The sequence below is a fragment of the Myxocyprinus asiaticus genome, chromosome 38 (assembly GCF_019703515.2).
Source record: "Myxocyprinus asiaticus isolate MX2 ecotype Aquarium Trade chromosome 38, UBuf_Myxa_2, whole genome shotgun sequence".
Lineage (NCBI taxonomy): Eukaryota > Metazoa > Chordata > Actinopteri > Cypriniformes > Catostomidae > Myxocyprinus > Myxocyprinus asiaticus.
The window spans coordinates 26,657,787-26,681,190 of record NC_059381.1 but is presented as its reverse complement, the minus strand read 5'-3'; the positions used below and the strand labels follow the sequence as shown (position 1 = coordinate 26,681,190).

Here is a 23,404-nt window from a genome sequence, read left to right as displayed (position 1 = left end):
CAATTAGTGGCTGCTTTTCTTAATTATTTGGTCCAAGTCATCCATTTAAAAATGTTTTTTTTTTTTTTTTTTTTTTTTTTAAATACAATTTTAGTTTCGTAATTAAATATATTAATATGATGGCACAATTATATTTTTGTCTACAAAACTAATTTAAATCATTTAAGCATACGCCTTCAGATCAAAAGATTTTTAAAATCACGAGAAACCTTTCAGGCAAGTGACACCAAACATTTGAACGGTAGTGTGTATTTATACAGTATATTCAGAATATTTGGAAATTTTCTATTAAATACATCTTAAATCCCTTCAAATAACTTTTATCTTCTTTCATGAGAAAACAGAATAGCCTTGGAAATGAAAGAAAGTGACCTTTAACTTGATTTAATAAACCTTCACAATTTCTAGCAGTAACATTGTTGCAAAGTGGCATTTCATTGAATCGCTTAATTTGACCATCACTGTCTAGAATGTGTGTAATCATAATTGTGTTCTTTGAAACTCTGAAACCCTTTTCAAAACGGCATATACTCACCCAAGCCTTGCGTGATGATTCTCTAGTAATTCCAGCAAGAAATCCAAAGGTAGCAAGCAAAGAGTGAAGTCTGGAGAGGTCTGGGTCTTCACATCAGTGGTTTATATTCTACATGATAGACATTTTACAGCACTTAACAGGAATTGAAAAAACTCCCCTCACGGTCACAGACCTTTTAGTGTTATGCAAAAATAGGATGGTTTTTTAGTGTCTTCTCAAACTGTTCAGGTGGAATGGGAAGGATGAAAGAAAGATAAATCTCATAAAGATATAGTCTCACAGTCATAAAAACATTTGCGATAAGAGAAATGTAATGTTCTATAAAAATGTCAATGCCACAAGCTTTACATTTTAAAATGCATAACCCAAAATGATTCCTGCATTCTTTTGGTGTTTACATATCTGTGTCTTGTGTGTGGTGAGGTCCTGGCGATCACAGGGTAATGACAGTACAGTATGTGCATGTGCAGCAGACAAGAGAGGAAACTGAAGATTCTAGGGATTACATGTGGGAGTGTGATATGTATCTACACTGGTGGCCAAAAGTTTGGAATAATGTACAGATTTTGCTGTTTCGGAAGGAAATTGGTATTTTAGTTCACCAAAGTGGCATTCAACTGATCACGAAGTGTAGTCAGGACATTACTGATGTAAAAAACAGCACCATCACTATTTGAAAAAAGTCATTTTTGATCAAATCTAGACAGGCCCCATTTCTAGCAGCCATCACTCCAACACCTTATCCTTGAGTAATCATGTTAAATTTGGTGAATAAAAGTACCATAAGAGCAAAATCTGTACATTATTCCAAACTTTTGGCCGCCAATGTGAAGCCAGCATAAAAGTAATCCATAAGACTCCAGGAGTTAAATCCATATCTTCAGAAGTGATATGATAGGTGTGGTTGAGAAACAGATCAATATTTAAGTCCTTGTTTATTATAAATCTCCACTTTAACTTTCACATTCCTCTTTTGTTTATAGTGATTCACATTCTTTGTTACTATCGCTACCTACTGGACAGAGAGGAAAAATGACTTAAACAAGTTAGACAGGGGCTTGTCCTTGAATATACAGTAGTTTATTATAATAATTTATTTTGCTTGCAACATAAGCTTAAATAATGGCTGAAATATCCACATGTTAAATCAACTTAAATTAGTTACATTAATTACTTAATAACTTAAGTTGTTAAGTCTCCTTAAAATATTTATTAAAATGAACAATTTGGAATGTTTTTAATATTAGTATAAAACATTTTGTAAACATAGGAAAACTTTCCTTCTAAAATGATCATTTTTTCCGCTAACAACTGTGTATAGACTCAAATATTAATATAAAACATCAGTGTGTACATCCACAACACAAAATTGCAGGTGCTCAACTAAAACAAATAATAAAAATAGGCAAAATTCATTTGTATTTCATATTCATGCTACCTTAAAATTCTATAATCAAGAGAACAAATTGAATTAATATATTTTCCTGTCGTTGCATGCAAATTAACTGCTTTGTGCACTGCACTATATGTAAATACATTGTGCACTGAACTGAACTAAACTTCCATTTAATAATTATTATTGCTATGTAAGTTAATAATAAACTCATAACTCCTCTGTAAATGTCTTGATATGATCTCCCATTTTGCCAATTTGCCTCTGGTAAAGTGGTACAGAGAAAAAAGTATTCTATAGAAAATATTTACAGACTATTTGGAATTACTTCTTACATTTTCTGATACACTTTCACGTCATAAATCATCATATGTAACATTTACAAACATTAAGTAAACGTAAAAATTTTTATAACCTTAATGAAAGATATCTTAATTTTAAAAAAAATATTTTATTACCATTGCTTTCCCCACTGATGGTCTTTAAATGAGCTCTGCCACGCATTTGATGTAACATTATCAACTTAAAAACTGAAAAAGTTAATTGTTTACTTCCCAAAGATGATAGTTTAGTAACTATTTTTAACCATTTAAGGAAATACATAGTGGTAATCAAGCTTAACTTCCCACTTTACCCTTTCTCCAAGTTTATCCATATTCACCTTTTATCCTAAATTCTTTGTTGTTGTTGGTGACATAAAAAAACTAATCTAAAACTAAACTTTATAACAATAGCAATCATTCTTCTTGAGTCTTAACCTTTGTCTCTTACATAATGCATAAAAATAGTTCTTGTTCTTCTGTCTGATATTGATATTGACTTTATTGTCAGACAAGGTCTGAAATTTTTCTTGTGTGACAGTATGTTCATTCACAATTATTACTACATAAATCACTAGACATTTACAAGCACATAAAAAAATAAAATAAAAAAAAGTTATTATTTTTTGTGTGCCTTATTCAGTTCAAGGACGGCTTGATGTACAAAAGACTTCTTTAGTCTCACTCGATTAAATCTCAGTACCTCAGTACCGCAGTTAGATGGTGAAAGTACAAATTCATTGTGCAGCACATGATTCGGGTCAGAAACAATTTTATTATTATTATTGAATAGAGGCAATACACAGAGAGACAATTAGTGAAAGGACTGCCAAGGTTAAAGTCAATAAATGAATGTACAGAATGTGAGTGCTTGTGTGAAAATACATTATTACACATGACTGAAAGTGCTGTATGGTTGTGCTTTTTAAAGCAGGGTTTATTCATGTCCATGTTTATGCTTTATGCAGCGAGTGTTGGTGTGTGCATGCACATGTGTGAAAGATTCATTGTTTATTGCATCTTAGTGCTTAAGTGTCATTCCCACCCCCCTCATATTCCTCCTGTCAGTCTTTAGCATTTCTTATTGAATATCTGATAAGACCCAAGCTTGTGCATGGAGACTAAAGGTTGCTCCAGTTTACTACACATCAAAATGTACTGGGCACACATACAGTAACTTACTTGACATGGCTCATACACACATGCAACTCACTAATAAGGACAATATTAACATGCTAGAGCTAAAATGCAGTCCCAATATTGGAACACATTATACTTGCTTATTTGTCAAATGGATATACAATGCCTTGATTGATTTTGTTAAATGTATTTATTGAATAATCAGTGTTCATTGTGCAAGACCCGTGGAGTTGACCAAGGTTAAGCATTACTGTTTAACCCCATGGGCATGTTAATTACCAAAGGTTATGTGTGAAATGCCAACTATAACTGCTGGCGCTGGAGATACAAACACATAGCTAGTGATGCTTAGGTGATTTGAATGATTTAGGTTGGTCAGCTTAACACATTTTAATTTATACATTTGGCAGATGCTTTCATCCAAAGTGATTTACAGTGCATTCATGGTTCTCTGGGAATCAAACCCATGACTTTGGCATTGATGGTGTCATGCACTACAAGGTGAGCTACAGAAACAATACCAAAAGACATTTACTTGACATCAAAACCTCACTGATAAAAATGCTAACCTTAAATGTGCTCAATGTGGTAACATCTAACTTAATTGGCTTTATTCAAGCCAAAATATTATATATTAGGTTATATTAGGTTACAACAACAAACCTAATTTGAAGAAAATGGTTCCTTAAGGTAACAATTGCAGGTTACCATGTTTAACAGTGCTGAAACACTGAATTCTTTTCATTGTCTTTGCAAACAGGCTACAGAAGTTGGCTGTTTTTTAAAGAAATTTCTTAAGTGGTTAAATTATGGATTCAAATGATATTATGTGTGGGATTAAAAACTAATCCCACTTTAACAGTTTAGAGCTGGTTGAGGAAGTATACTTCATCATGACCCTGTGAGTTTACAAGTTGACAGCCACCTTAGGGATCATGTGGTACAAAAGCTGATTCACATTTTGCTGTTCATTAAAGTTTGTGACTTAAAAAGCAAACACTCAACAGCCCCTCAAAGGAGCAACAATCTGTCATTTACATAGACATTCCTTATAAGATTATCGCTGTGTCAAAGAAGTACGAAAGGCTAACCTGCCCCTTCCACCCCCCATTTCCCCCCTCAGTGCTGCTGTGCTCCATACAGGGAATTATAAAGAGCTTGCTTGTGGCTCACTCGGTGACTGAAGGCAGCAGGTTACTTGATCAGTGTCCCAGTACAATTTAATTTTATTATCTCAGCCTCCATGGACTGATATCAACATTTTGGAAATCACTGCTTGGCGAAAACCTTTCTCCTCATCCTTTTCTCTTATTTTCTTTCATTCAACGCTTGAATGGAGAAATCTGGGATGCCCGAGGCTTCCGGGCCCCTGGCAAGCAATGAGCAGATCACCGAGGCAACAGCGCCTATTTCTAAACTGTTCCACTGCAGCTGGGTTCCTTTGGCCTACAGAGAGGAGCTCTACTACGTCCTGCGCCTGACTGGGCCTCTGGTGAGTTGTCTCGTTAATTAAATACTCTCTCATGTACTCCAACTACTTAAAGCTGCAATTTTAAACTTTAAAGAAAAAGGAAGCTGGAAGTATTGCAGGAGTCCAGTCCAACAGAAACTGAATGTTTAGTTTTGACACAATGTCTGTATTGACACAGTATGTAAGTAATTCGCTTGGGTTTGATATAGTGTTAGACGTAGTCTTTTGATTGATGTAATTGACATGATAGCATCTGTTTTATCAGCTTATCGTACACAGTGCTTATCTGACTGTCACATGTAATTCCTGTGACATGTCACTCCCATATATCTAACCTTTTAAGCTCGGGCCGGTATGCCCAATGAGATCAAAATAAATATAAAAATGTTAATGACGTTCTTGACCAACACAAAAATAGGTATCGTTTTAAAGCTTAGAAGCTGTACTTTACAATGCATGTAGGCATTACGACCAAAACTGAACAAGTGCTTTGAAATTTGCAGACAAATCAGAAGTGTTCCATTTTGTTCATTTAATAATTTTGCACTGAACATATTGTAATTGATAAAAAAACATCAAACTAATCAAATAACCATGTGTCATATGTTGTTGGAAAGCTCTCAAAGAGTAGAATACAACCAACTTATTTGTTGTACACAGACAAAAATTTAGCGAGTAATAGCTAAGTGTATATCTTTGACATACATGTTACATGTGCACAGGTGTTGCTTATAAGCTGTGTTTTTGCTTTTAAATTCATGAAAAATAAACAGAACATTAAATATCACAGACCATTACTTAGAGGGGATTCCTGTTAAAACAAGCCCACACCCAACATATTTGCATGCATAGATCATTTGATAATCCATACGAAGCACAATGTGCACACGGCACTTAATGTGCTAGCTGGCTTAAAACATCATCATGGAACGCTAAACCAAATGTATTAGGATTCAGACTGCTGCAACCAGAGGTGGAAGTCATCCAAATATGGGCAGAGAGGATCGTTCGCGCTAAGAGATGGCACCAAGTACATGACACAGAATCAATGATGGCTCAAATGACACAGAATGGAACTGAAGGAGATCTTGTTACTCATGCCTGCATGCTTTGGAGAGAGAGCGTACCTTTAGTCATTGTTGTATTTGCATTTGCATATATTAACTAATGTTAACAAATGGAACCTTATTGTAAAGTGTTACCTTAGTTATATGTTCCTTTATTTCTGTAAAGTTACGCTGCTGGCGATGATGATGATGAAGATGATGACGTAAAGATGAACCTAAGTGCAGTTTATTTACATAAGTGATCTCCAAAGTGTGAATCCAAACCATAACAAACATAATGACTTGACTTGACTTGACTTGACAATGTTACAAAACACAATACTTGACAAAAGACAATGGAAAACATGAATCAACAAAATACACAAGACAATGTCTAGGTTTGGATTTCCCAGAGAAAACAATGAATGTCCCATTCATATGCAAATCCTTCAATACATTTGCTGAATTATAAACCTGTTTGAGATGTGGCTGAACAAGCAATCATTCACAAAATATGATGATGCTAAAAAACATTTTTTAATTTAAAATCGTATGACATAACCCATGAGGTAGCCTACATTAGATGTGGGTTTCAGCACAGGGCTAGTTTTATATGTTGCCAAGTGTTAATACATAATTTTGTCATGCCTGTGCTCCAGGGTCAGAAATGTATTGGGATTGGTGCAAAAATGCCACTAAAAGGGACAAAACACCCCCCAAACTGAAAATTGGGGGGCAAATCCCCCCTTTTTTTTTTTTTTTATTATTTGTTTTTATTAAATCATACAATAACAAGGAGATACAAAACATATATATATATATATATATATATATATATATATATATATATATATATATATATATATATATATAAACAACATTTACACCCCACAACCCCCCTCCCCCTCCCCAACCCCAAAAAACAACCAACACACACACACACACACACACACACACACACACACACACACACACACACACACATATATATATATATATATATATATATATACACACAAACACATACATACACACACACACACACACACACACACACACACACACACACATAAATACATATATATATATATATATATATATATATATATATATATATATATATATATATACATACACACACACACACATAATTATCATACTAACTATTTTACAATACTCTCTCCACACCCCACCTGAGAGCCCTCCAAAAACTCCAAATACCTGCCCCATTTCCAGATAAACAAATCCAAGCCACCCCATCTTCCCGATGACACCTCCTCATAAGCCACCACCCTCCCCACCTCTGTGCACCACTCCGGATATGGGGGCGCACCAGTTGACCTCCAACCCCTCAAAATAACCTGCCTGGTAATCATCACACAGGTCAGAACCCAATCCTCTATATGACTATCCCCCACATCAATGACCTCCCCATCGCCCAGAACACAAAGTCTGGGGCAAAACGAAACCCAAGTGCCTACCACGTCAGACACAAAATTCTGAACCTTCCACCGGAATTTCTGGATCTCAACACACCACCAAAAAACATGGGCCATATCTCCATCCTCCGATTGCCATCACCAGCAGGTGGGTGTGTCTTTAAGACCAAGCCTATACAATCTAGAGGGGGTCCAATAGAATCGATGTAATATTTTGAATTGCATAAGACATACCTTTGCATCTCTAGATGTAGACTTAACGTTTTTAAGAATCTTAGCCCACTCTCCCTCCTCCAATACCAAGTTGAAGTCTTTCACCCATACTCTCTTAAGAGAGGTTAAAGCTCCGTCCCCCAAACTCTGAATTAACATGGAGTAAATACACTGATGCCTCATGACCTTTTCCAAAAGCAGTAATCACCTCTCCTAGAGTATCTGCTACTTTAGGGGGGGGGGTGTGCTACTCCCAAAGACAGTACAAAGAAGGTGGCGCAGTTGTAAATACCTTTAAAACTGAGATCTGGGGATCCCAAAATGTTGAACCAGATTTTCAAATGATCTCAACACTCCACTCTCATATATATCACTGAGTGTAGTAACCCCTCCCAATCCACTCCAACCAGCAGAAAGGGGACTTACCAATATGCAATCTTGGGTTCTGCAATATGCTCGAGGCAACATTTAAATAAATGTCCAATTTAAACATTCTGGACACTTTTGTCCATACCGAGTGTACATGCGAAATAACGGGGTGTGACTTAACTTCTCCGGTTAGTTTAATAGAGAGGCTTTGCAATGGCGAAATAGGGGCAAGAACTTCCTGTTCAATACCAAACCAGGGAGGGGTTCTCTCAGGTGGAAGAGACAAATGAACCAAATGTCTTAGACTGAACGCATAGTAATAAAACAAAATCTTGGTTAGGCCTAGCCCACTTTTGTCAATCGGCCTATGTAACTTATTGAAATGCAATCTGGGACGCTTACATTCCAAAGGAAGGACTTCGCTATGCTTTCAAATTGCTTGAAATAAGAGAGGGGGACATCTACAGGGAGAGACTGTAGCAAGTAGTTAAATTTTGGAATACAATTAATTTTAATAACATTAACCTTCCCAATCATTGATAAATGTAATGAAGCCCACCTGCCCACATCACTTGAAAACCTTTTTATTAAAAGGTCAAAATTAACTCTAACTAAATCAGACAAATTTGCTGGGAATAAAATCCCCAAATACTTAATGCCCTGTTGGGCCACTGGAAGGCGCCCAGCTGGAAAGCTGTTACTGGACAGTACGCTGTCAAAGCCAAAGCTTCTGATTTAGACCAATTGACTTTGTACCCTGAGAGCTTGGAAAAAGTGTTAATAATTCTGTGGAGGCAAGGCATAAATCTAGCAGGGTCAGAGACAAATAATAAAATATCATCTGCATAAAGCAAAAGCTTATGTGCCACACCTCCCGCCAGCACCCCTGGAAAATCATCCTCCTTTCTTATCACAGTTGCTAATGGTTCCAGGGCAAGACAGAACAATAATGGGGAAAAAGGGCAATCCTGCCGGGTGCCCCTATCCAGAGTAAAATAATCTGAAATTAATCCATTTGTTTGTACCACTGCTACAGGGTGTCTATAAAGTAACTTAATCCAACCAATAAATGTACTCCCGGTTTTGGGGCCTGGGTAGCTCAGTGGTAAAGATGCTGGTTACCAGCCCTGGAGTTCGCTAGTTCGAATCCCAGGGCGTGCTGGGTGACTCCAGCCAGGTCTCCTAAGCAACCAAATTGGCCCGGTTGCTAGGGAGGGTAGAGTCACATGGGGTAACCTCCTCGTGATCGCTGTAATGTGGTTTGTTCTCGGTGGGGCGCGTGGTGAGTTGAGCGTGGATGCCGCGGTGGATGGCGTGAAGCCTCCACACGCACTATATCTCCGTGGCAATGTGCTCAACAAGCCACATGATAAGATGCGCGGGTTGACGATCTCAGACGTGGAGGCAACTGGGATTCGTCCTCTGCCATCCGGACTGAGGTGAATCACTACGTGACCACAAGGACTTAAAAGCACATTGGGAATTGGCCATTCCAAATTGGGAAAAAAAACAATTTACTCCCGAACCCATACATTACCAAAATCTTAAAAAGATAATCCCATTCTACCATCGGCGTCAAGTGAGATGCCAGCGACCGGAGACTGATCATTCGCTACTGACCACATGATATTGATGAAATGTCTAATGTTATCAGAAGAGCTACGGCCCCGAATAAACCCCACCTGATCTATATGTATAAAAGATGTCATAACTTTACTTAATCCGTTAGCCAAAATTTTTGACAACATTTTTACATCTAGCTGGATCAGGGAAATTGGACGGTAACTCTTACACTCGCTTGGATCTTTGTCCTTTTTAAGAATCAGACCGATCCGGGCTTGTGTCATGGTTGGCGGAAGCTTTCCATTCTTTAAAGATTCCGTATAAACTTCTAACAAAATTGGAGCCAGTTCTGTAGCATAAGATCTAAAAAATTCAGTGGCAAAACCATCTGGCCCCGGAGCCTTGCCGGTAGGCAAGGCCTTAATTACCTCGTCAAACTCCTCCAAGTTATCTCAGAATCAAGAGAATTGTTTTGCTCAGTTGTCAATTTAGGGAGTTCTAATGGTTCCACAAATTTTCTTAAATCTTCATCAGTAGACGAAGACATGGAACTATAGAGATCAAGACAGAACTCTTTGAAAGCATTATTAATATCAATGGCTGAGGTAAATATTTCACTACCAGCAGATTTCACTGAGGGAATGGTAGAAAAAGACTCTCTCTGCTTTATACTGTATATCTAGCCAAAAGCTTCCCTGCTTTGTCCCCCCGTCTTGCCCTGAACAACCAAAACTCCACTTTCCGTGACAAAATAGTATTATATCTTTATTTCAAATGGGTCAATTCGGCACTTCAGCTCTGCCTCGGCACTTTTAATATTCTCTTCCAACTCCACAAGTTCACGTGCTTTGGATTTTTTGGTGAATGAGGCATACTGTATGATCCAACCCCTAAGAACCGCCTTAAGTGCCTCCCAAGCCATGCCCACAGAGGATACTGAGGATAAACTTTGATTTCAGTCCTTAACATTTGCTGGAAATCAGTATTTTGCAAAAGGGATACATTAAAGAACCAGCTATATGATTTCTTTTTCTTCATATGTGGCAACATCTCTGAACTCACCAGGGCGTGATCTGAGACTAAGATGTTTCCAACTGAGCAATCAACAACAGATGAAATGAGGGACTTAGATATAAAAAAAAAAAAAAAAATCTATTCTAGAATAATCTTATGGATTGATGAAAAAAATGTATGGTCCCTACCAGATGGGTTCAAAAGTCACCAGATATCTGCAAGACCAAGATTTTTACACATCCTGTGAAGCGTTTACACATCCTGTGAAGTGTCAGTGTTGCTCTAGGGGGCTTACACACTTTTGCTTCACTATGATCAAGGACTGAGTCCATCAAAAGATTAAAGTCTCCTCCCAATATTATATCATGAGGGGTGCCAGTGGCCTGCAACATCCCTTCAGGATCTATAAAAAAGCCCTGATCATCAGTGTTAGGTGCGTAAATATTAGCCAAAAACAGATTTGCCCCTGAATTTCTCCTAAAACAACAATGACTCTTCCTAATTTATCTTTACTCTGTTTAAGACATTTGAATTGTAAATGTTTATTTATCAGTATAATGACTCACCTACTCTTACTTGAGCCTGCACTTAAGAAAACATGTCCACCCCATATCTTCCCAAATTCTTTAGCTTCCTGCGAGGAAAGATGTGTTTCTTGAAGAAACACTATATCATATTTCTTATGCTTTAGAAAAGAAATAAACTTCCTTCTTTTTATGGGGTGCCCCAACCCATTCACATACCATGTGGAGAGAGATAACCTACTCATAATAACATTTGACATATTGATATAATAAAAAGTTTTCAAAAATAAAATTAATTGTGTGTCAAAAACAAGATTATACAGACCACATTCCCCATTAGTGCAACAATCAAACCCCGAACTTCCCCCCGAACAAAACTAACAGAAAAAAGAAAAACGTGTGTATTAACCCCACGCACGACAGCACCAGCCTGCGTCGATCCCTCTAAACTCAGAAGGTCCATGTACGCATGCGAAGGTCCCCGCGACAATTTGCCATCTGATTGCTCAAGTCCGGTGCTTCTGCACAAATTTTGTGAGGCAAAATTACATAACAGAAAATACTTTGTAAAACAGACCCCAGCCAACAGGCAGAACAAACACAAAAAACATGTAGATTAATTCACAGAACTGTCTTGAAGGTGTGTTCCTCCACAAAACAAACTCCAGCTGATATAAAGCCATTCAGTTTCCTCGGACAGACAAACAATTGTTCAGTGAGCCAGCTGTTATGAGTGCAGCAGATGACGTAATCATTCTACTGTCGCTTAAAAATACTCCACAAAAACAAACTCCAGCCAACAGGAGGCATAAGCACAAAGAACGAACAGATTCATTCACAACACTGTCCCGAAGCAGTGTAATTCCACAAAAAAAGCTCCAGCCGCTAGGTGGAACCCGCATGAAAAGTAACAAAACAGGCATCCTGGTTCCTCGGATGATCAAGTGTGTATTGAGCGAGTCAAATTCACTCGGAGGCCACGTAAAAAAGAAATTAATAAAAAAATACACCATGACTTGCTCAGTCCGTCAACTTTATAAAAGACGTCCTTTATGTGAGCATGTAAAGATTTTGCGGTCATCCAAAGTGTCCATTCTCAATCTGGCCGGGAACTTCAGTGTAAAAGCGGTCTTCCGTCAATGCAAAAGTTTCTTGGAGTATCATTCTACAAAACAAACTCCAGCCGCTAGGCGGAGCCAATGCAAAAAGAAACAAAAATGGCGCCCATGTTCCTCAGACAATCGAGTGACGGAAACATCAGTGCAAAATGATCTTTCGTTGATGTAAGAGTTTCTTACATTCCTTGAACCGATCGCGTTTCTCTCTTGTCGAATTCGCAAAGTCAGGGAACAAGAAAATATTGTGATTCTTCCAAGAAAGTTTTCTTTTGCTCCTCGCCTGGTGCAACACAAGATATTTATCAGATGATCTCAGGAATTTGGCCAGGATTGATCGGGGCCTGTCTCCCTCAGCAGATCTGCGAGCCGGGACTCTGTGAGCTCGCTCGATTTCCAGCTTATGTCCTGTTATGTCGAGCAGACTCGGGAAGAGCTTGTCAAGGAATTTCACCATATCTCTGCCTTCTTCATGCTCAGGAATTCCAACAATTCACATGTTATTCCTTCGGTTCATATTTTAGAAATATTCAAGTTTTTTAAAAATGCATTCCAAGTCTGTTTTGGACGTGGGCAGATTAGCGGATAATTCCCTTTCCGAAGACTCCAGATAACCAATTAGTTTCTCAACATCTGTCACTCTTGTGACCAACTCAGAGAATTTTGTTTCCATCGCCGTAATCGATCAACATCTTACAGCGAGATCCTCCGAGTCAGCAACAACCTTCGTCAGCATCACCGAGATGTTGGATGGTTGACGTTGGATTTCATCTCCTGACGTGCCATCCAAATCGAGTCCCCGGCTCGCAGGCCCGTCAGAGGCCTCAGCTTGAATACGTAAGTGTCTTTTAATGTCTCCAGAGTCTGAGGATTTTGACTTCTTCGCCATGTTTACCTCAAAGAGCATGTATGTTACTGGATGTATCGAATCTCACTGGTTATAACATGAAAATACTTAAAAAAAATAAAAATAAAAAAAAATAGCAAAGTGCGCAGAGCTCACGTCTGCTTCTCGCATGGCATCACGTGTCCTCTAATTCGTCAACACCTTCGGTGAATCCTCTTTAATGAATTTCTCTATTTCTGATATTTCTTAATCTGATATTTCTTAACTTTATATTCTTATCACATAAAATGAGTTGACGTTGATTTTACATTTATAGGTAACAGTCTATCCGATTAATTTATTACATTTGACATAAAACATTAAACAAATACATAAAGTATGTGACATACTGCACTGTAAAAAATTATGTAAAAAATGGTAAATGCATGGCAGCACAGGGTGCCAAACGTTTACCATAAACTGAAATAACAGTTTTTGATGGCGAAGTGAATTTACATGTTGAGACTGCAAAATTAAATAGGTGTTTCAACCATAAAATTAAATAAAATGTTTAAATTGTAATTTCAAATAGCGTGCTGACACTGTAAGTTGAAACGACATATTTAAAATGCCATTTGAAAGAACATGTTTTACCTATAAAATGAAATTATATGTTTTGACTGTTCATTTAAAAAAAAAATTTTTTTTTAATCATTTATTGAAAAACATGTTTTTTACTGTTTTGCTGTAAATAGAATAACATTGTTGGACCATTCATTAAAAACAACAACAACATGTTTTTACTGTAATTACTGTGCCTCGCCAACAAATACATTTCAGTTTATTAACACTAAGGGCCCTATTTTAAGCGTGAAAGCGTTAAGCGCAGCCTTAACTCATTAGCGCAAAGTCGGTGAAGTGTTGTGCAAGTCTAGGCGCAAGTGTGTTTGGCAAAACTTCACGGGAAAGGCGCTAATCGGTTTACACACTGCACAGCTACCTACCAGCTGGCTACTGTTACATTCACCCCCCTAAACCTCACTCCCACACGGGTCACGACACCACTGTAACTGGTCCTACTCGAGCTGTTCCGAGCGGGATTCGAACCGCGTCTGCCGACATGAGAGGTGGCTAAAGTCACAGTCGCTAGTGAGGTTTACCCAAACCACACAGCTGTCACGTTACATATGCATGGAAAATGTGGTTCAGGATATGGATGTAGGCTCTGTTAAATTACAGAGAATGTATGTATTATTAATCATTTTCATCTACTGACACACAAATCATGGCTAGTATTAACAGTTATTGTATCAGCACGCACTTCACGAAAAAAATGAAACCAAAAATAATTTGATGTTCTGTACTTTAAGAGTTTGGACATGAACTGTATTACCACCTGCTGGTGAAATCTCCACACTGCAAATCCAGGAACTGAATTTAGACTTTGCGCTGAGTTAAGAGGTGGTATTGAAACGTCTTAGCGCAATGACCAAATTCTTAGGAAAAGAGCAAATTGCGCTTTGCACCACTTAGTTTGCATACAATACACCCACAGTTTGCAGGCCTACACCCACTGTAGCGCAAACACTCCCACACCCATTTGCGCTGGCACGAAAATTGCACTTAGAATTAGCGGTCTCACAAAAATTGGATAAGATGTTGTGCATGGTCATAGTGCTTTGCGCGCCTCACGAAAATAGAGCCCTAAGAGTTAAAGTAGATTAACTCCAATATGCATTTTAAATTAATTTAGACTTATTATTTTAAGGCTTAGAAACTTTACACTTCAGAAGCTTTTAAGCTCAAGCTCATTTCACCACAGTGGTAACTCCCATAACTCCAACATTACAGAAACTCTCTGAAAATCTCAACATACAGTGACAGAACACTGAATACTTACACATTTCCATTTATTCATCTTATAAATGATAACACTTAAAATAGCTCTTAATTTTAAGTTTTACTCTCACCATCGAGTCTCATGCAAAGCATGCTGGGAAAAAAGTAAAATTTACAGTTCTAACTAAAAATATCTGAAATTAATGTAAAATTATACTGTATTTTTGCTTAAAAATACATATATTTTTTACAGTGTGGAGAAAGATGTCACAGTATATATTTTATATAGAATTGTTACAAAAATGCACCCATGAAGCTAAAAATGCCCATGAAAAACAAATATATATTTTTTCATTTTAATTGCTTCAATGTGCTTTCTGTGCTGTTTATTGATACTGTACATATATTCCCTGTTGATGTGTGAGTTTTCATGTTTCTCAGCTCATCTCCAGGATCCTCTACTTCCTTCTGCCTTTTGTCATCACAATATTCTGTGGTCACCTGGGAAATGCTGAACTGGCTGGATACGCCCTGGCCTCTGCGGTAATGTATACACTGATTCATATTATATTCCCAGCTGCTTTACAACTAATGTACTACATGATTTAAAGGCGAAGTGTGTGTTTTGTTCGCTGTTAAAATATTTTCTCCTATCGCAGCTTAATATATGCTGAACAGTAAGTATAGAAAATTAAAGTTATAGTTCACCCAAAAATTCTGTCATCATTTACTCACTTTCATGTTGTTCGAAACCTATAGGATTTTCTCTCTTCAGTGCAAAAGGAGATGTTAGACAGAATGTAAGCCTCATTCACCATTCACTTTCATCGCTTCTTTTTTCCATTCAACGAAAGTAAATTGTGACTGTGGCTAATATTCTGACTAACATATTCTTTTGTGAGATGTTGCATAACATTTTAATTTTTGAGTGAACCATTCCTTTAACATCCAAACATTGTTGTTAAACATGGCATATTATCATATCTTCTTTTCTTTTCTTTCTTTTTTTTTTTTTTTTTTTTTGGTTACTAAGACTGTATCCTATTTTAAGAGTTGCTCTAGAAGTTGATGAAAATCCAATGTTTTATCTGAAAGAAGGAAGCTGTGAGAGATAGCAACACAAAGCTTAATGGTTGCAGAAGCTGCATTTTGTACTGCTAAAGCATATTTCTCTCCCTCAGACTATTAATGTGACTACAACAGCCACAGGATGCGGCCTGGCTCTCGCCTGTGACACACTTGTCTCTCAGGTATTCTTGAACTGAAACAATTTTAACACATTTAATGACATTGTTAACATGGTTTAATTATGATGTTTGTTGTCTTAATTACCAACATTCTAGCGAAATAAACTATTGTTGTTTTCTAGTTTTGTATAATATCCCCAAAGCAGATTTTAGCTAGATGTAAGCTACAGTTTAGTGGTGGGATTTCTGTCATGTGCAGAACTGAACAGATTGAACAATTTTCTTTTTCTTTTTTTCTGAGTGTTTATCAATATTTCACACTGGAAAATATACTAAAAATAACATGAAACATATCTCAAACAACATGCAATTAACTGAACAATCCTTTCAATACAGTAGGCTACTGCTGTACCAGGAAACAATGTTTGCATCAGATGATACCACACCATTTTATGAACATACACTTACTTAGAACTTTAGTAGGAACACTATACTAATACTGGGTAGAACCTCCCTTTGCTCTCAAAAAAGCCTCAATTCCTCATGGCATGGGTTCCACAAGATGTTGGATACATTCCTTTGAGATTCTGATCCATGTTGACAAGATTGCATCACGTAATTTCTGCAGATTTGTCAGCTACACATTCATGCTGTGAATCTCCCGTTCTACCACATCCCAAAGGTGTTCAATTGGATTCAGATCTGGCTACTGGGAAGGCCACTGAAGAACAGTGAACGCATTGTCATGTTCATGAAACCAGTTTTACACGACTTTTGCTTTGTAACCTGGTGCATTATCATGCTGGAAATAGCCATTAGAAGATGGGTAAATTGTGGCCATGAAGGGATGCACATGGCCAGCAACAGTACTCAATTAGGCTGTGGCATTTAAGCAATAATTGATTGGTATTAATGGGCCCAAAGTGTGCCAAAAAACATTCCCCACACAGGCAGGCTGGGTCAATGGATTCATGCTGTTTGTGCCAAATTCTGCACCCTACAATCTGTGTGCCTCAGCAGAAATTGAGATTCATCAGACCAGGCGATATTTTTCCAGTCTTAAACTGTCCAGATTTGGTGAGCTTTGAGCCCATTGCAGCCTCAGCTTTCTGTTCTTGGCTGACAGAAGTGGAACCCAACGTTATATTCTGCTGCTGTAGCCCATCCGCTTCAAGGTTTGATGTGTTGTGCATTTTGAGATGCTATTCTGCTCATTACAATTGTACAGAGTGGTTATCTGAGTTACCGTAGACTTTCTGTGAGCTCGAACCAGGCCATTCTCCATTGACCTCTCTCATCAACAAGGCATTTCCATTTGCAGAACCGCCGATCACTGGATGTTTTTTGTTTTTGGCACCATTCTGAGTAAACTCTAGAGACTGTTGTTAGTGAAACTCTCAGAAGATCAGCAGTTACAGTAATACTCAAACCAGCCCGTTTGGCACCAACAATCATGCCACGATCGAAATCACTAAGATCACATTTTCACTTTCCCATTCTGATGGTTAATGTGAACATAAACTGAAGCTCCTGACCCGTATCTGCATGATTTTATATATTGCATTTCTGCCGCACGATTGGCTGATAAGATAATCACATGAATATGTAGGTGTGCAGTTGTACCTAATAAAGTGCTCAGTGAGTGCTGAATTTCAGGTATACAGTGGCCCGAAAAAATATTTGGACCTTTTAATTACACTTTTTTGGTGTCACTCTATACCACAGTACTGAATGATTATCATATTTATAAACCATGGTATATACATGCATGGCTCCAAGGTCAAAGAACACCACAGTATTACCTTGATACAGTATATTTCATAAAACATGGTATAAGTATTTTCTGGCACAGAAAACAAAGAGTAAGGAGAGTAAGGGGGAAGCAAATTCCTTAACATTAAATGGAACATCAAATGGTATTAATAAAGAAGAAAAATATTTAATGAATGTGCAAGGTTGTGGTTTTTTTTATACATTGCAAAAATCAGTTTGACCTGCCTTAATCAACCCTGCTAATGATCTGTTCTCCATATCCAGACATTTGGCAGTAAGAACCTGAAGCGGGTGGGGGAGATTCTTCAGAGAAGTATACTGATCTTGTTACTCTTCTGCCTGCCATGCTGGGCCATACTCATCAATGCAGAGTCAATACTCCTCGCTTTGAAGCAGGAACCAGAGGTAGCAAGGTCAGACTGAACTAAGATCACAATATTATTTGGTTAAAAATCTGAATTCCATTGGCTTTGTGATTACAAAATCTACTCAGCGGTCATAGATTGATTGATTAATTGATTAATTTGAATCATTTTTAGAAAACAATTAGTAGAGTAATTGTTACCGATGTAAATTGCCTAATCGATGTACATGGGAGACTATACTTGCTGTAGTCAAAGCACTATATCATGCCAAAATAGCATGGAACAACAATGTTTCAACATGTTTCCATTTGTGAAAAACTGCAGTTTAAACATTAAGGGAATTAAAGTTTCATCCCACTTTTTTTTAGGGGTCTTTAACTACTATGTACTAACATTAAAATACATACAATACAATGTGCTTATTGTGTAACTACATGTTGTTCTCACAAGATTCACATTTGCTGCTACTGAGGTTGAGGTAAGAGTTTAGGGGTAGAGTTAGGGTTTAGATTAGGTTTAGGATAAGGTTTGGGGTTGGGTTAGGTTTAGGGGTAAAGTTAATAGTGTAACTACAGATGTAATTATATGCAGGACTTTAAATGTAAGTACAATGCAACAGCACAGATGTACATAATAAGTACATTGTATCATTGTTATAAGTAACAGTAGTTAAAGACACCAAATATAAAGTGGGTCCAAAGTTTCTCACAGAACAGAGATGGAAAAAGACAGTGGAAACTTTTCTTTAAAGACAATCTTTGTTCTCTGAGTGATAAAGTTGGGAAATTAGTATAGTATATATAGTATAGTCTTCATTTTTGTGTTTCACATTGTTTATTTGTTTTCGTGATTTTTTTAAATCAAATGCTGACAACAGCAGAAATGTATCAAAATTATTTCATGAAATTAGATAACTACTGTAGTGATTGGCTTTTTAAAAAGCCACTATAAAAACTTAATTTACAATTAAACATTCTTGCTATATCACACTGCTATTATTATTCCTGTTTTTTCAGGATTGCACATCTGTATGTTATGGCTTTCCTCCCTGCTGTTCCTGTAAGTGTAGCAGCATGTTTTATTAAAAACATGCAATGGTTGTGCTTTGATCTCTGTGTTGGCCTTGTTTTCTAGAGTATAAGTTCAAATGTTTTGTGGTGCTTTCTTTGAATTGTACTGATAATTCTTTAGGTCCTTTTTTGTCCATGGTCAGCATGTCATTTTGTCTACTTTTTTCAACATACTGTGGTCGACAGATGTAACATATTCCACTTCATTTAACTGCATAACAAAATATCAAACCAAGTGCTATCTGCAAACAAGGCCCCAACCAAGGTATTTTTAGAGGATGTATGAAGTCTACACACAGGTGTCTTGGCAGAGTAACCTCTGGAGTAGTTCATCTGTTGGGTCAATTGGGTTGATTATTTGTTCTCTAATGCAATGAAAATCATATAATTTTAAGATGTGTTAGGTGTCCAACTATTTTTGGGGCCTTTGTAGTAAAAGGCTAGTTCACCCAAAAATGAAAATTATCTCATCATTTATTCACCCTCATGCCATCTTAGATGTGTATGACTTTCTTTCTTCTGCTGAACACAAACAAAGATTTTTAGAAGAATATCTCAGCTCTGCAGGTCCATACAATGCAAGTGAATGGTGACCAGAACTTTAAAGCTGCAAAAGGCACATAAAGGCAGCATAAAAGTAATCCATAAGACTCCAGTGGTTAAATCCACGTCTTCAGAAGTGATATGATAGGTGTGGGTGAGAAACAGATCAATATTTAAGTCCTTTTTAACTATAAATTCTCCTCCCTGCCCAGTAGGTGGCGATATGCACAAAGAATGTGAATCGCCAAAAAAAAAAAAAAAGAAAAAGATAAAAGAAGAAGAATGTGAAAGTGGAGATTTATAGTAAAAAATAACTTAAATATTAATCTGCTTCTCACCCATACCTATTATATCGCCATCCCAGAAGAATAGAAGATAATTTCAGCTCTGTAGGTGGATACAATGCAAGTGAATGGTGACCAGAACTTTCAAGCTCTAAAATCTTATAAAGGCAGCATAAAAGTAATCCAGAAGCAATAAATTAGATGTGGGTGAGAAACAGATCAATATTTAAGTCCCTTTTTACTATAAATCTCACCTTTTACTTTTACATTCTTTCACATTTTGAAAGTGAAAGTGTAGATTTTTAGTTTTTGGGTGAACTATCCCTTTATTGTAGGAATTTATAGAGTGTAAATACAGACATTAATTTCCATTGATCTTTTTAACTGTTTCGCCCTAATTCGTAGGCCATGTTTCTGCACCATCTTCAGGTGTCTTATCTGCAAAACCAGGTACAACCTTTACAGCATCACACTGGACGGATATTATAAAAGAACTGCAAAGCATGCAAAAACTGAACAGAGAATGTGTTTCTGTGGTTTAGGGCATCATCCTCCCTCAGATGTACACGGCAGTTGCTGCCAACATTTTAAATGTAGCCACAAACTACATCCTCCTACATGGGATGAAGCTGGGAGTGATGTATGTGTGCTTGGTTGTTCTTCATTACAATATGTATTTATCTAATAGAGAAACAAACAAATGTCATGTAACAGGCATCTCTATCACTTTCTAATGTCTCTGTGCATTTTAATATGACTAAACAGTAATATTCTGTTAAACAGTACATTGCATGTACTATAGATCAGTGATGGCCATAAGGGTCAAGAAGTAAATGATCCTTAGGATAAGCAGGTCTGTGTTTGTTTCTGCAGGGGCTCTGCTGCAGCCAACAGTATCTCACAGATCACCATCTGCCTCATGCTGTTTGCCTACATTCGCTGGAAAAAGCTGCACGTGAAGACATGGGATGGTGAGGAAAATATAGACATACATTTTTAATGTCGTAATGGGGACTTATATTGTTCTTTAAGGTGAAGTGTTATTTTTGCCATATAAAAATATTTGCTTCTACTAAATATGCATAGACAACTCAAAGTGAGCCGTTTGTAGATTTCACAAAAAAATGTCAACACTGTTGCTCTTATGATAATTATGATTATAATCAGGGCCGTTTCTGAGCATATGGAGGTCCTAAGCAAATTCCTACTTGGATGCCTATGTGTTTGTCTGTCACCCCTGCAGGCTGGTCTACTGCATCACTGCAGGAGTGGGGCTCCTACATGAAACTGGCGATTCCCAGCACGCTTATGCTGTGTTTTGAATGGTGGATCTATGATATCGGAGGTTTCCTTGCAGGTGTGTATGGATTTGTGTTTCTGTTTAAATTTGATTAATAATTGAATAAATCAAACTAAAGTGCATCTACAATCATATTAAATCCCTGACAGTCAATGTTTTGTTAATAATTATTTGCAAGATCCCAGAGGTGGAAGTACATGATTGTTTTATGGTTTACATTTCTTATATTGCCTCTGTTGAGTTATGCAATGCCACACTCCTTTTACACACAATTAATTGACTCCCCCCTTGAACTCTCCATGTGCTAATTGGCAGGCATGCTGGGAGAGGTGGACCTTGCTGCCCAACATGTGTTGCTGGAGATGGGTGCCATTACTTACATGGTAGGACAATGTTATTTAACGTTTTGCTTACATTACTTGGAGACTTATTGACAGACTAATTTACTGTGCTGAAATAAGTTCCGCTGTGACACTCATTGTCAGCAGAGTTTGTCAGATATTACTAACAAATAGGCCTACTATTGTTACAATCCAGCATTTATTAAAAGTGTTGTACACACTGTATACCCTAATGCTCAAAAAAATTTACTGTTTTGAGAAGGGGAAAATTAAATCATACAAATTAGTTCAAATAAATTAACCTTTATGAGTATTTAGAACTTTCTCTTTCTTTTGAGTTCACGAAACGGACACTTTTTAAGTAGGCTATCCTAAATTGTGATATTGTTTTGAGTTTCAGGAACTTGTGTCTTTAAAGGTGCACTCAGTAACTTTTGTCTTTGTGTCATCTTGGACTTACACTGACACCTAGCGGCTTGGATGCAGCATCATTTAAAGTCAATAGTTTTCAGTTTCAGATGCCATTGTAGAAATTTAGTATTCACAGTAAGCCATGATTACTTTAATCAATGTGTGAAAGTGTCAAATAACAGAATGGTTACTGAGATTATGCAAGTAGTATTCGGCTGGTCATGTGATTCTAACATGGCAGCCCCCCTGTGCAGACCCTCTTCATGTGGAATAAAACAGCTTTTATAAGAATTACTGATATGACTAAAGTCTTCATTTTAATGTGAGTGCTCATGATTTAATACATATATTGCAAAATTCATGTCTTTAGGAGTTACACTTTTTTATTGAGAAAAAAATTACTGAGTGCACCTTTAAATTTACAGGAACTTAAACTGAACTGAAACTGGGCAGGGGATTTCTATTTCCCAGCATGCTTTGCGTGGCCCTCACCAGGGAGAGTAAATGTTAAAATTAAGTGTTATATAATGTGTCTTTGTGCAAGATTAATCTAAAGGGGGAGACTTGTTAGTGTTTAATGTTTTGTTGTGTTATTTAGAAGAGTTTCTGTTATGTTGGAGTTTTGAGGTTTACCATTATGGTGAATAGTTGAGCTTGAGCTAACGATGAGGACAGGTACAATTTAAGATTGTTCTATAGTAAATTGCTTTACTCTGTGATCAATTGCTAAGCTAATCAAAGCATATCATTACCAGTTAGCATGTGTTGAACTTTCTAGCATTCACTGTTCTAGCTAATTCTAGCTAGTACTAACTATGTTTCCTCAACTTGAAGAATCTAAGTTGAGGTTGCTTGTTATTTTTAAGTTTAGCCAAATAGTTACATTTAAAATGTACTCAGTATTTCAAGTTAAGAGCAATTAACATATATGTGTAGTACAAAGTTAAATTGAAAAGTACTATTAATTTAAACTTGGGAGTTTATTAAATAAAAAATAAAATAAAAAAGTATGTAACTGATTGCCCCAAATGTTTTGAGTTCTGCTAACTTATTAGGGTTTACAGTGCAGACTTCACCTGTGAGAAATGAAAGCTGCGATATGAATGCTTGTCGTCTTTATAAACTCTTTATAAGTTTCCTACAAATTGTCAAAGTACTGTATATACAATGGTATGTCACAACACTTTACATAAGACATAGTTTGGCAATTAATGAAAAGTCTGTCATCATTACTAACCCTAGTGTTGTTCCAAACCTGCATGACTTACTTTTTTAATGGTGGAACACAAAAAGAGATATTTTGAAAACCATGCCACCCTTGAA

The 23,404-nt window shown here is 37.0% G+C and overlaps 1 protein-coding gene across 1 annotated transcript in view; it reads left to right on the top strand.

Annotated features, from left to right (window-relative positions):
• The first annotated feature begins 4,313 nt into the window (after positions 1-4,313).
• The window catches only part of slc47a1 (solute carrier family 47 member 1), a 25,275-nt gene continuing 6,184 nt past the window's right edge, over positions 4,314-23,404 (top strand). The window contains exons 1-10 of the mRNA XM_051677330.1: positions 4,314-4,880; positions 15,249-15,350; positions 15,989-16,057; positions 18,032-18,180; positions 19,149-19,191; positions 20,435-20,479; positions 20,572-20,669; positions 20,903-21,000; positions 21,273-21,386; positions 21,645-21,712. Of these exons, the coding sequence (XP_051533290.1) occupies positions 4,722-4,880; positions 15,249-15,350; positions 15,989-16,057; positions 18,032-18,180; positions 19,149-19,191; positions 20,435-20,479; positions 20,572-20,669; positions 20,903-21,000; positions 21,273-21,386; positions 21,645-21,712 (945 nt within the window). The 5' untranslated portion in view covers positions 4,314-4,721. The remainder of the gene's footprint in view (positions 4,881-15,248; positions 15,351-15,988; positions 16,058-18,031; positions 18,181-19,148; positions 19,192-20,434; positions 20,480-20,571; positions 20,670-20,902; positions 21,001-21,272; positions 21,387-21,644; positions 21,713-23,404) is intronic.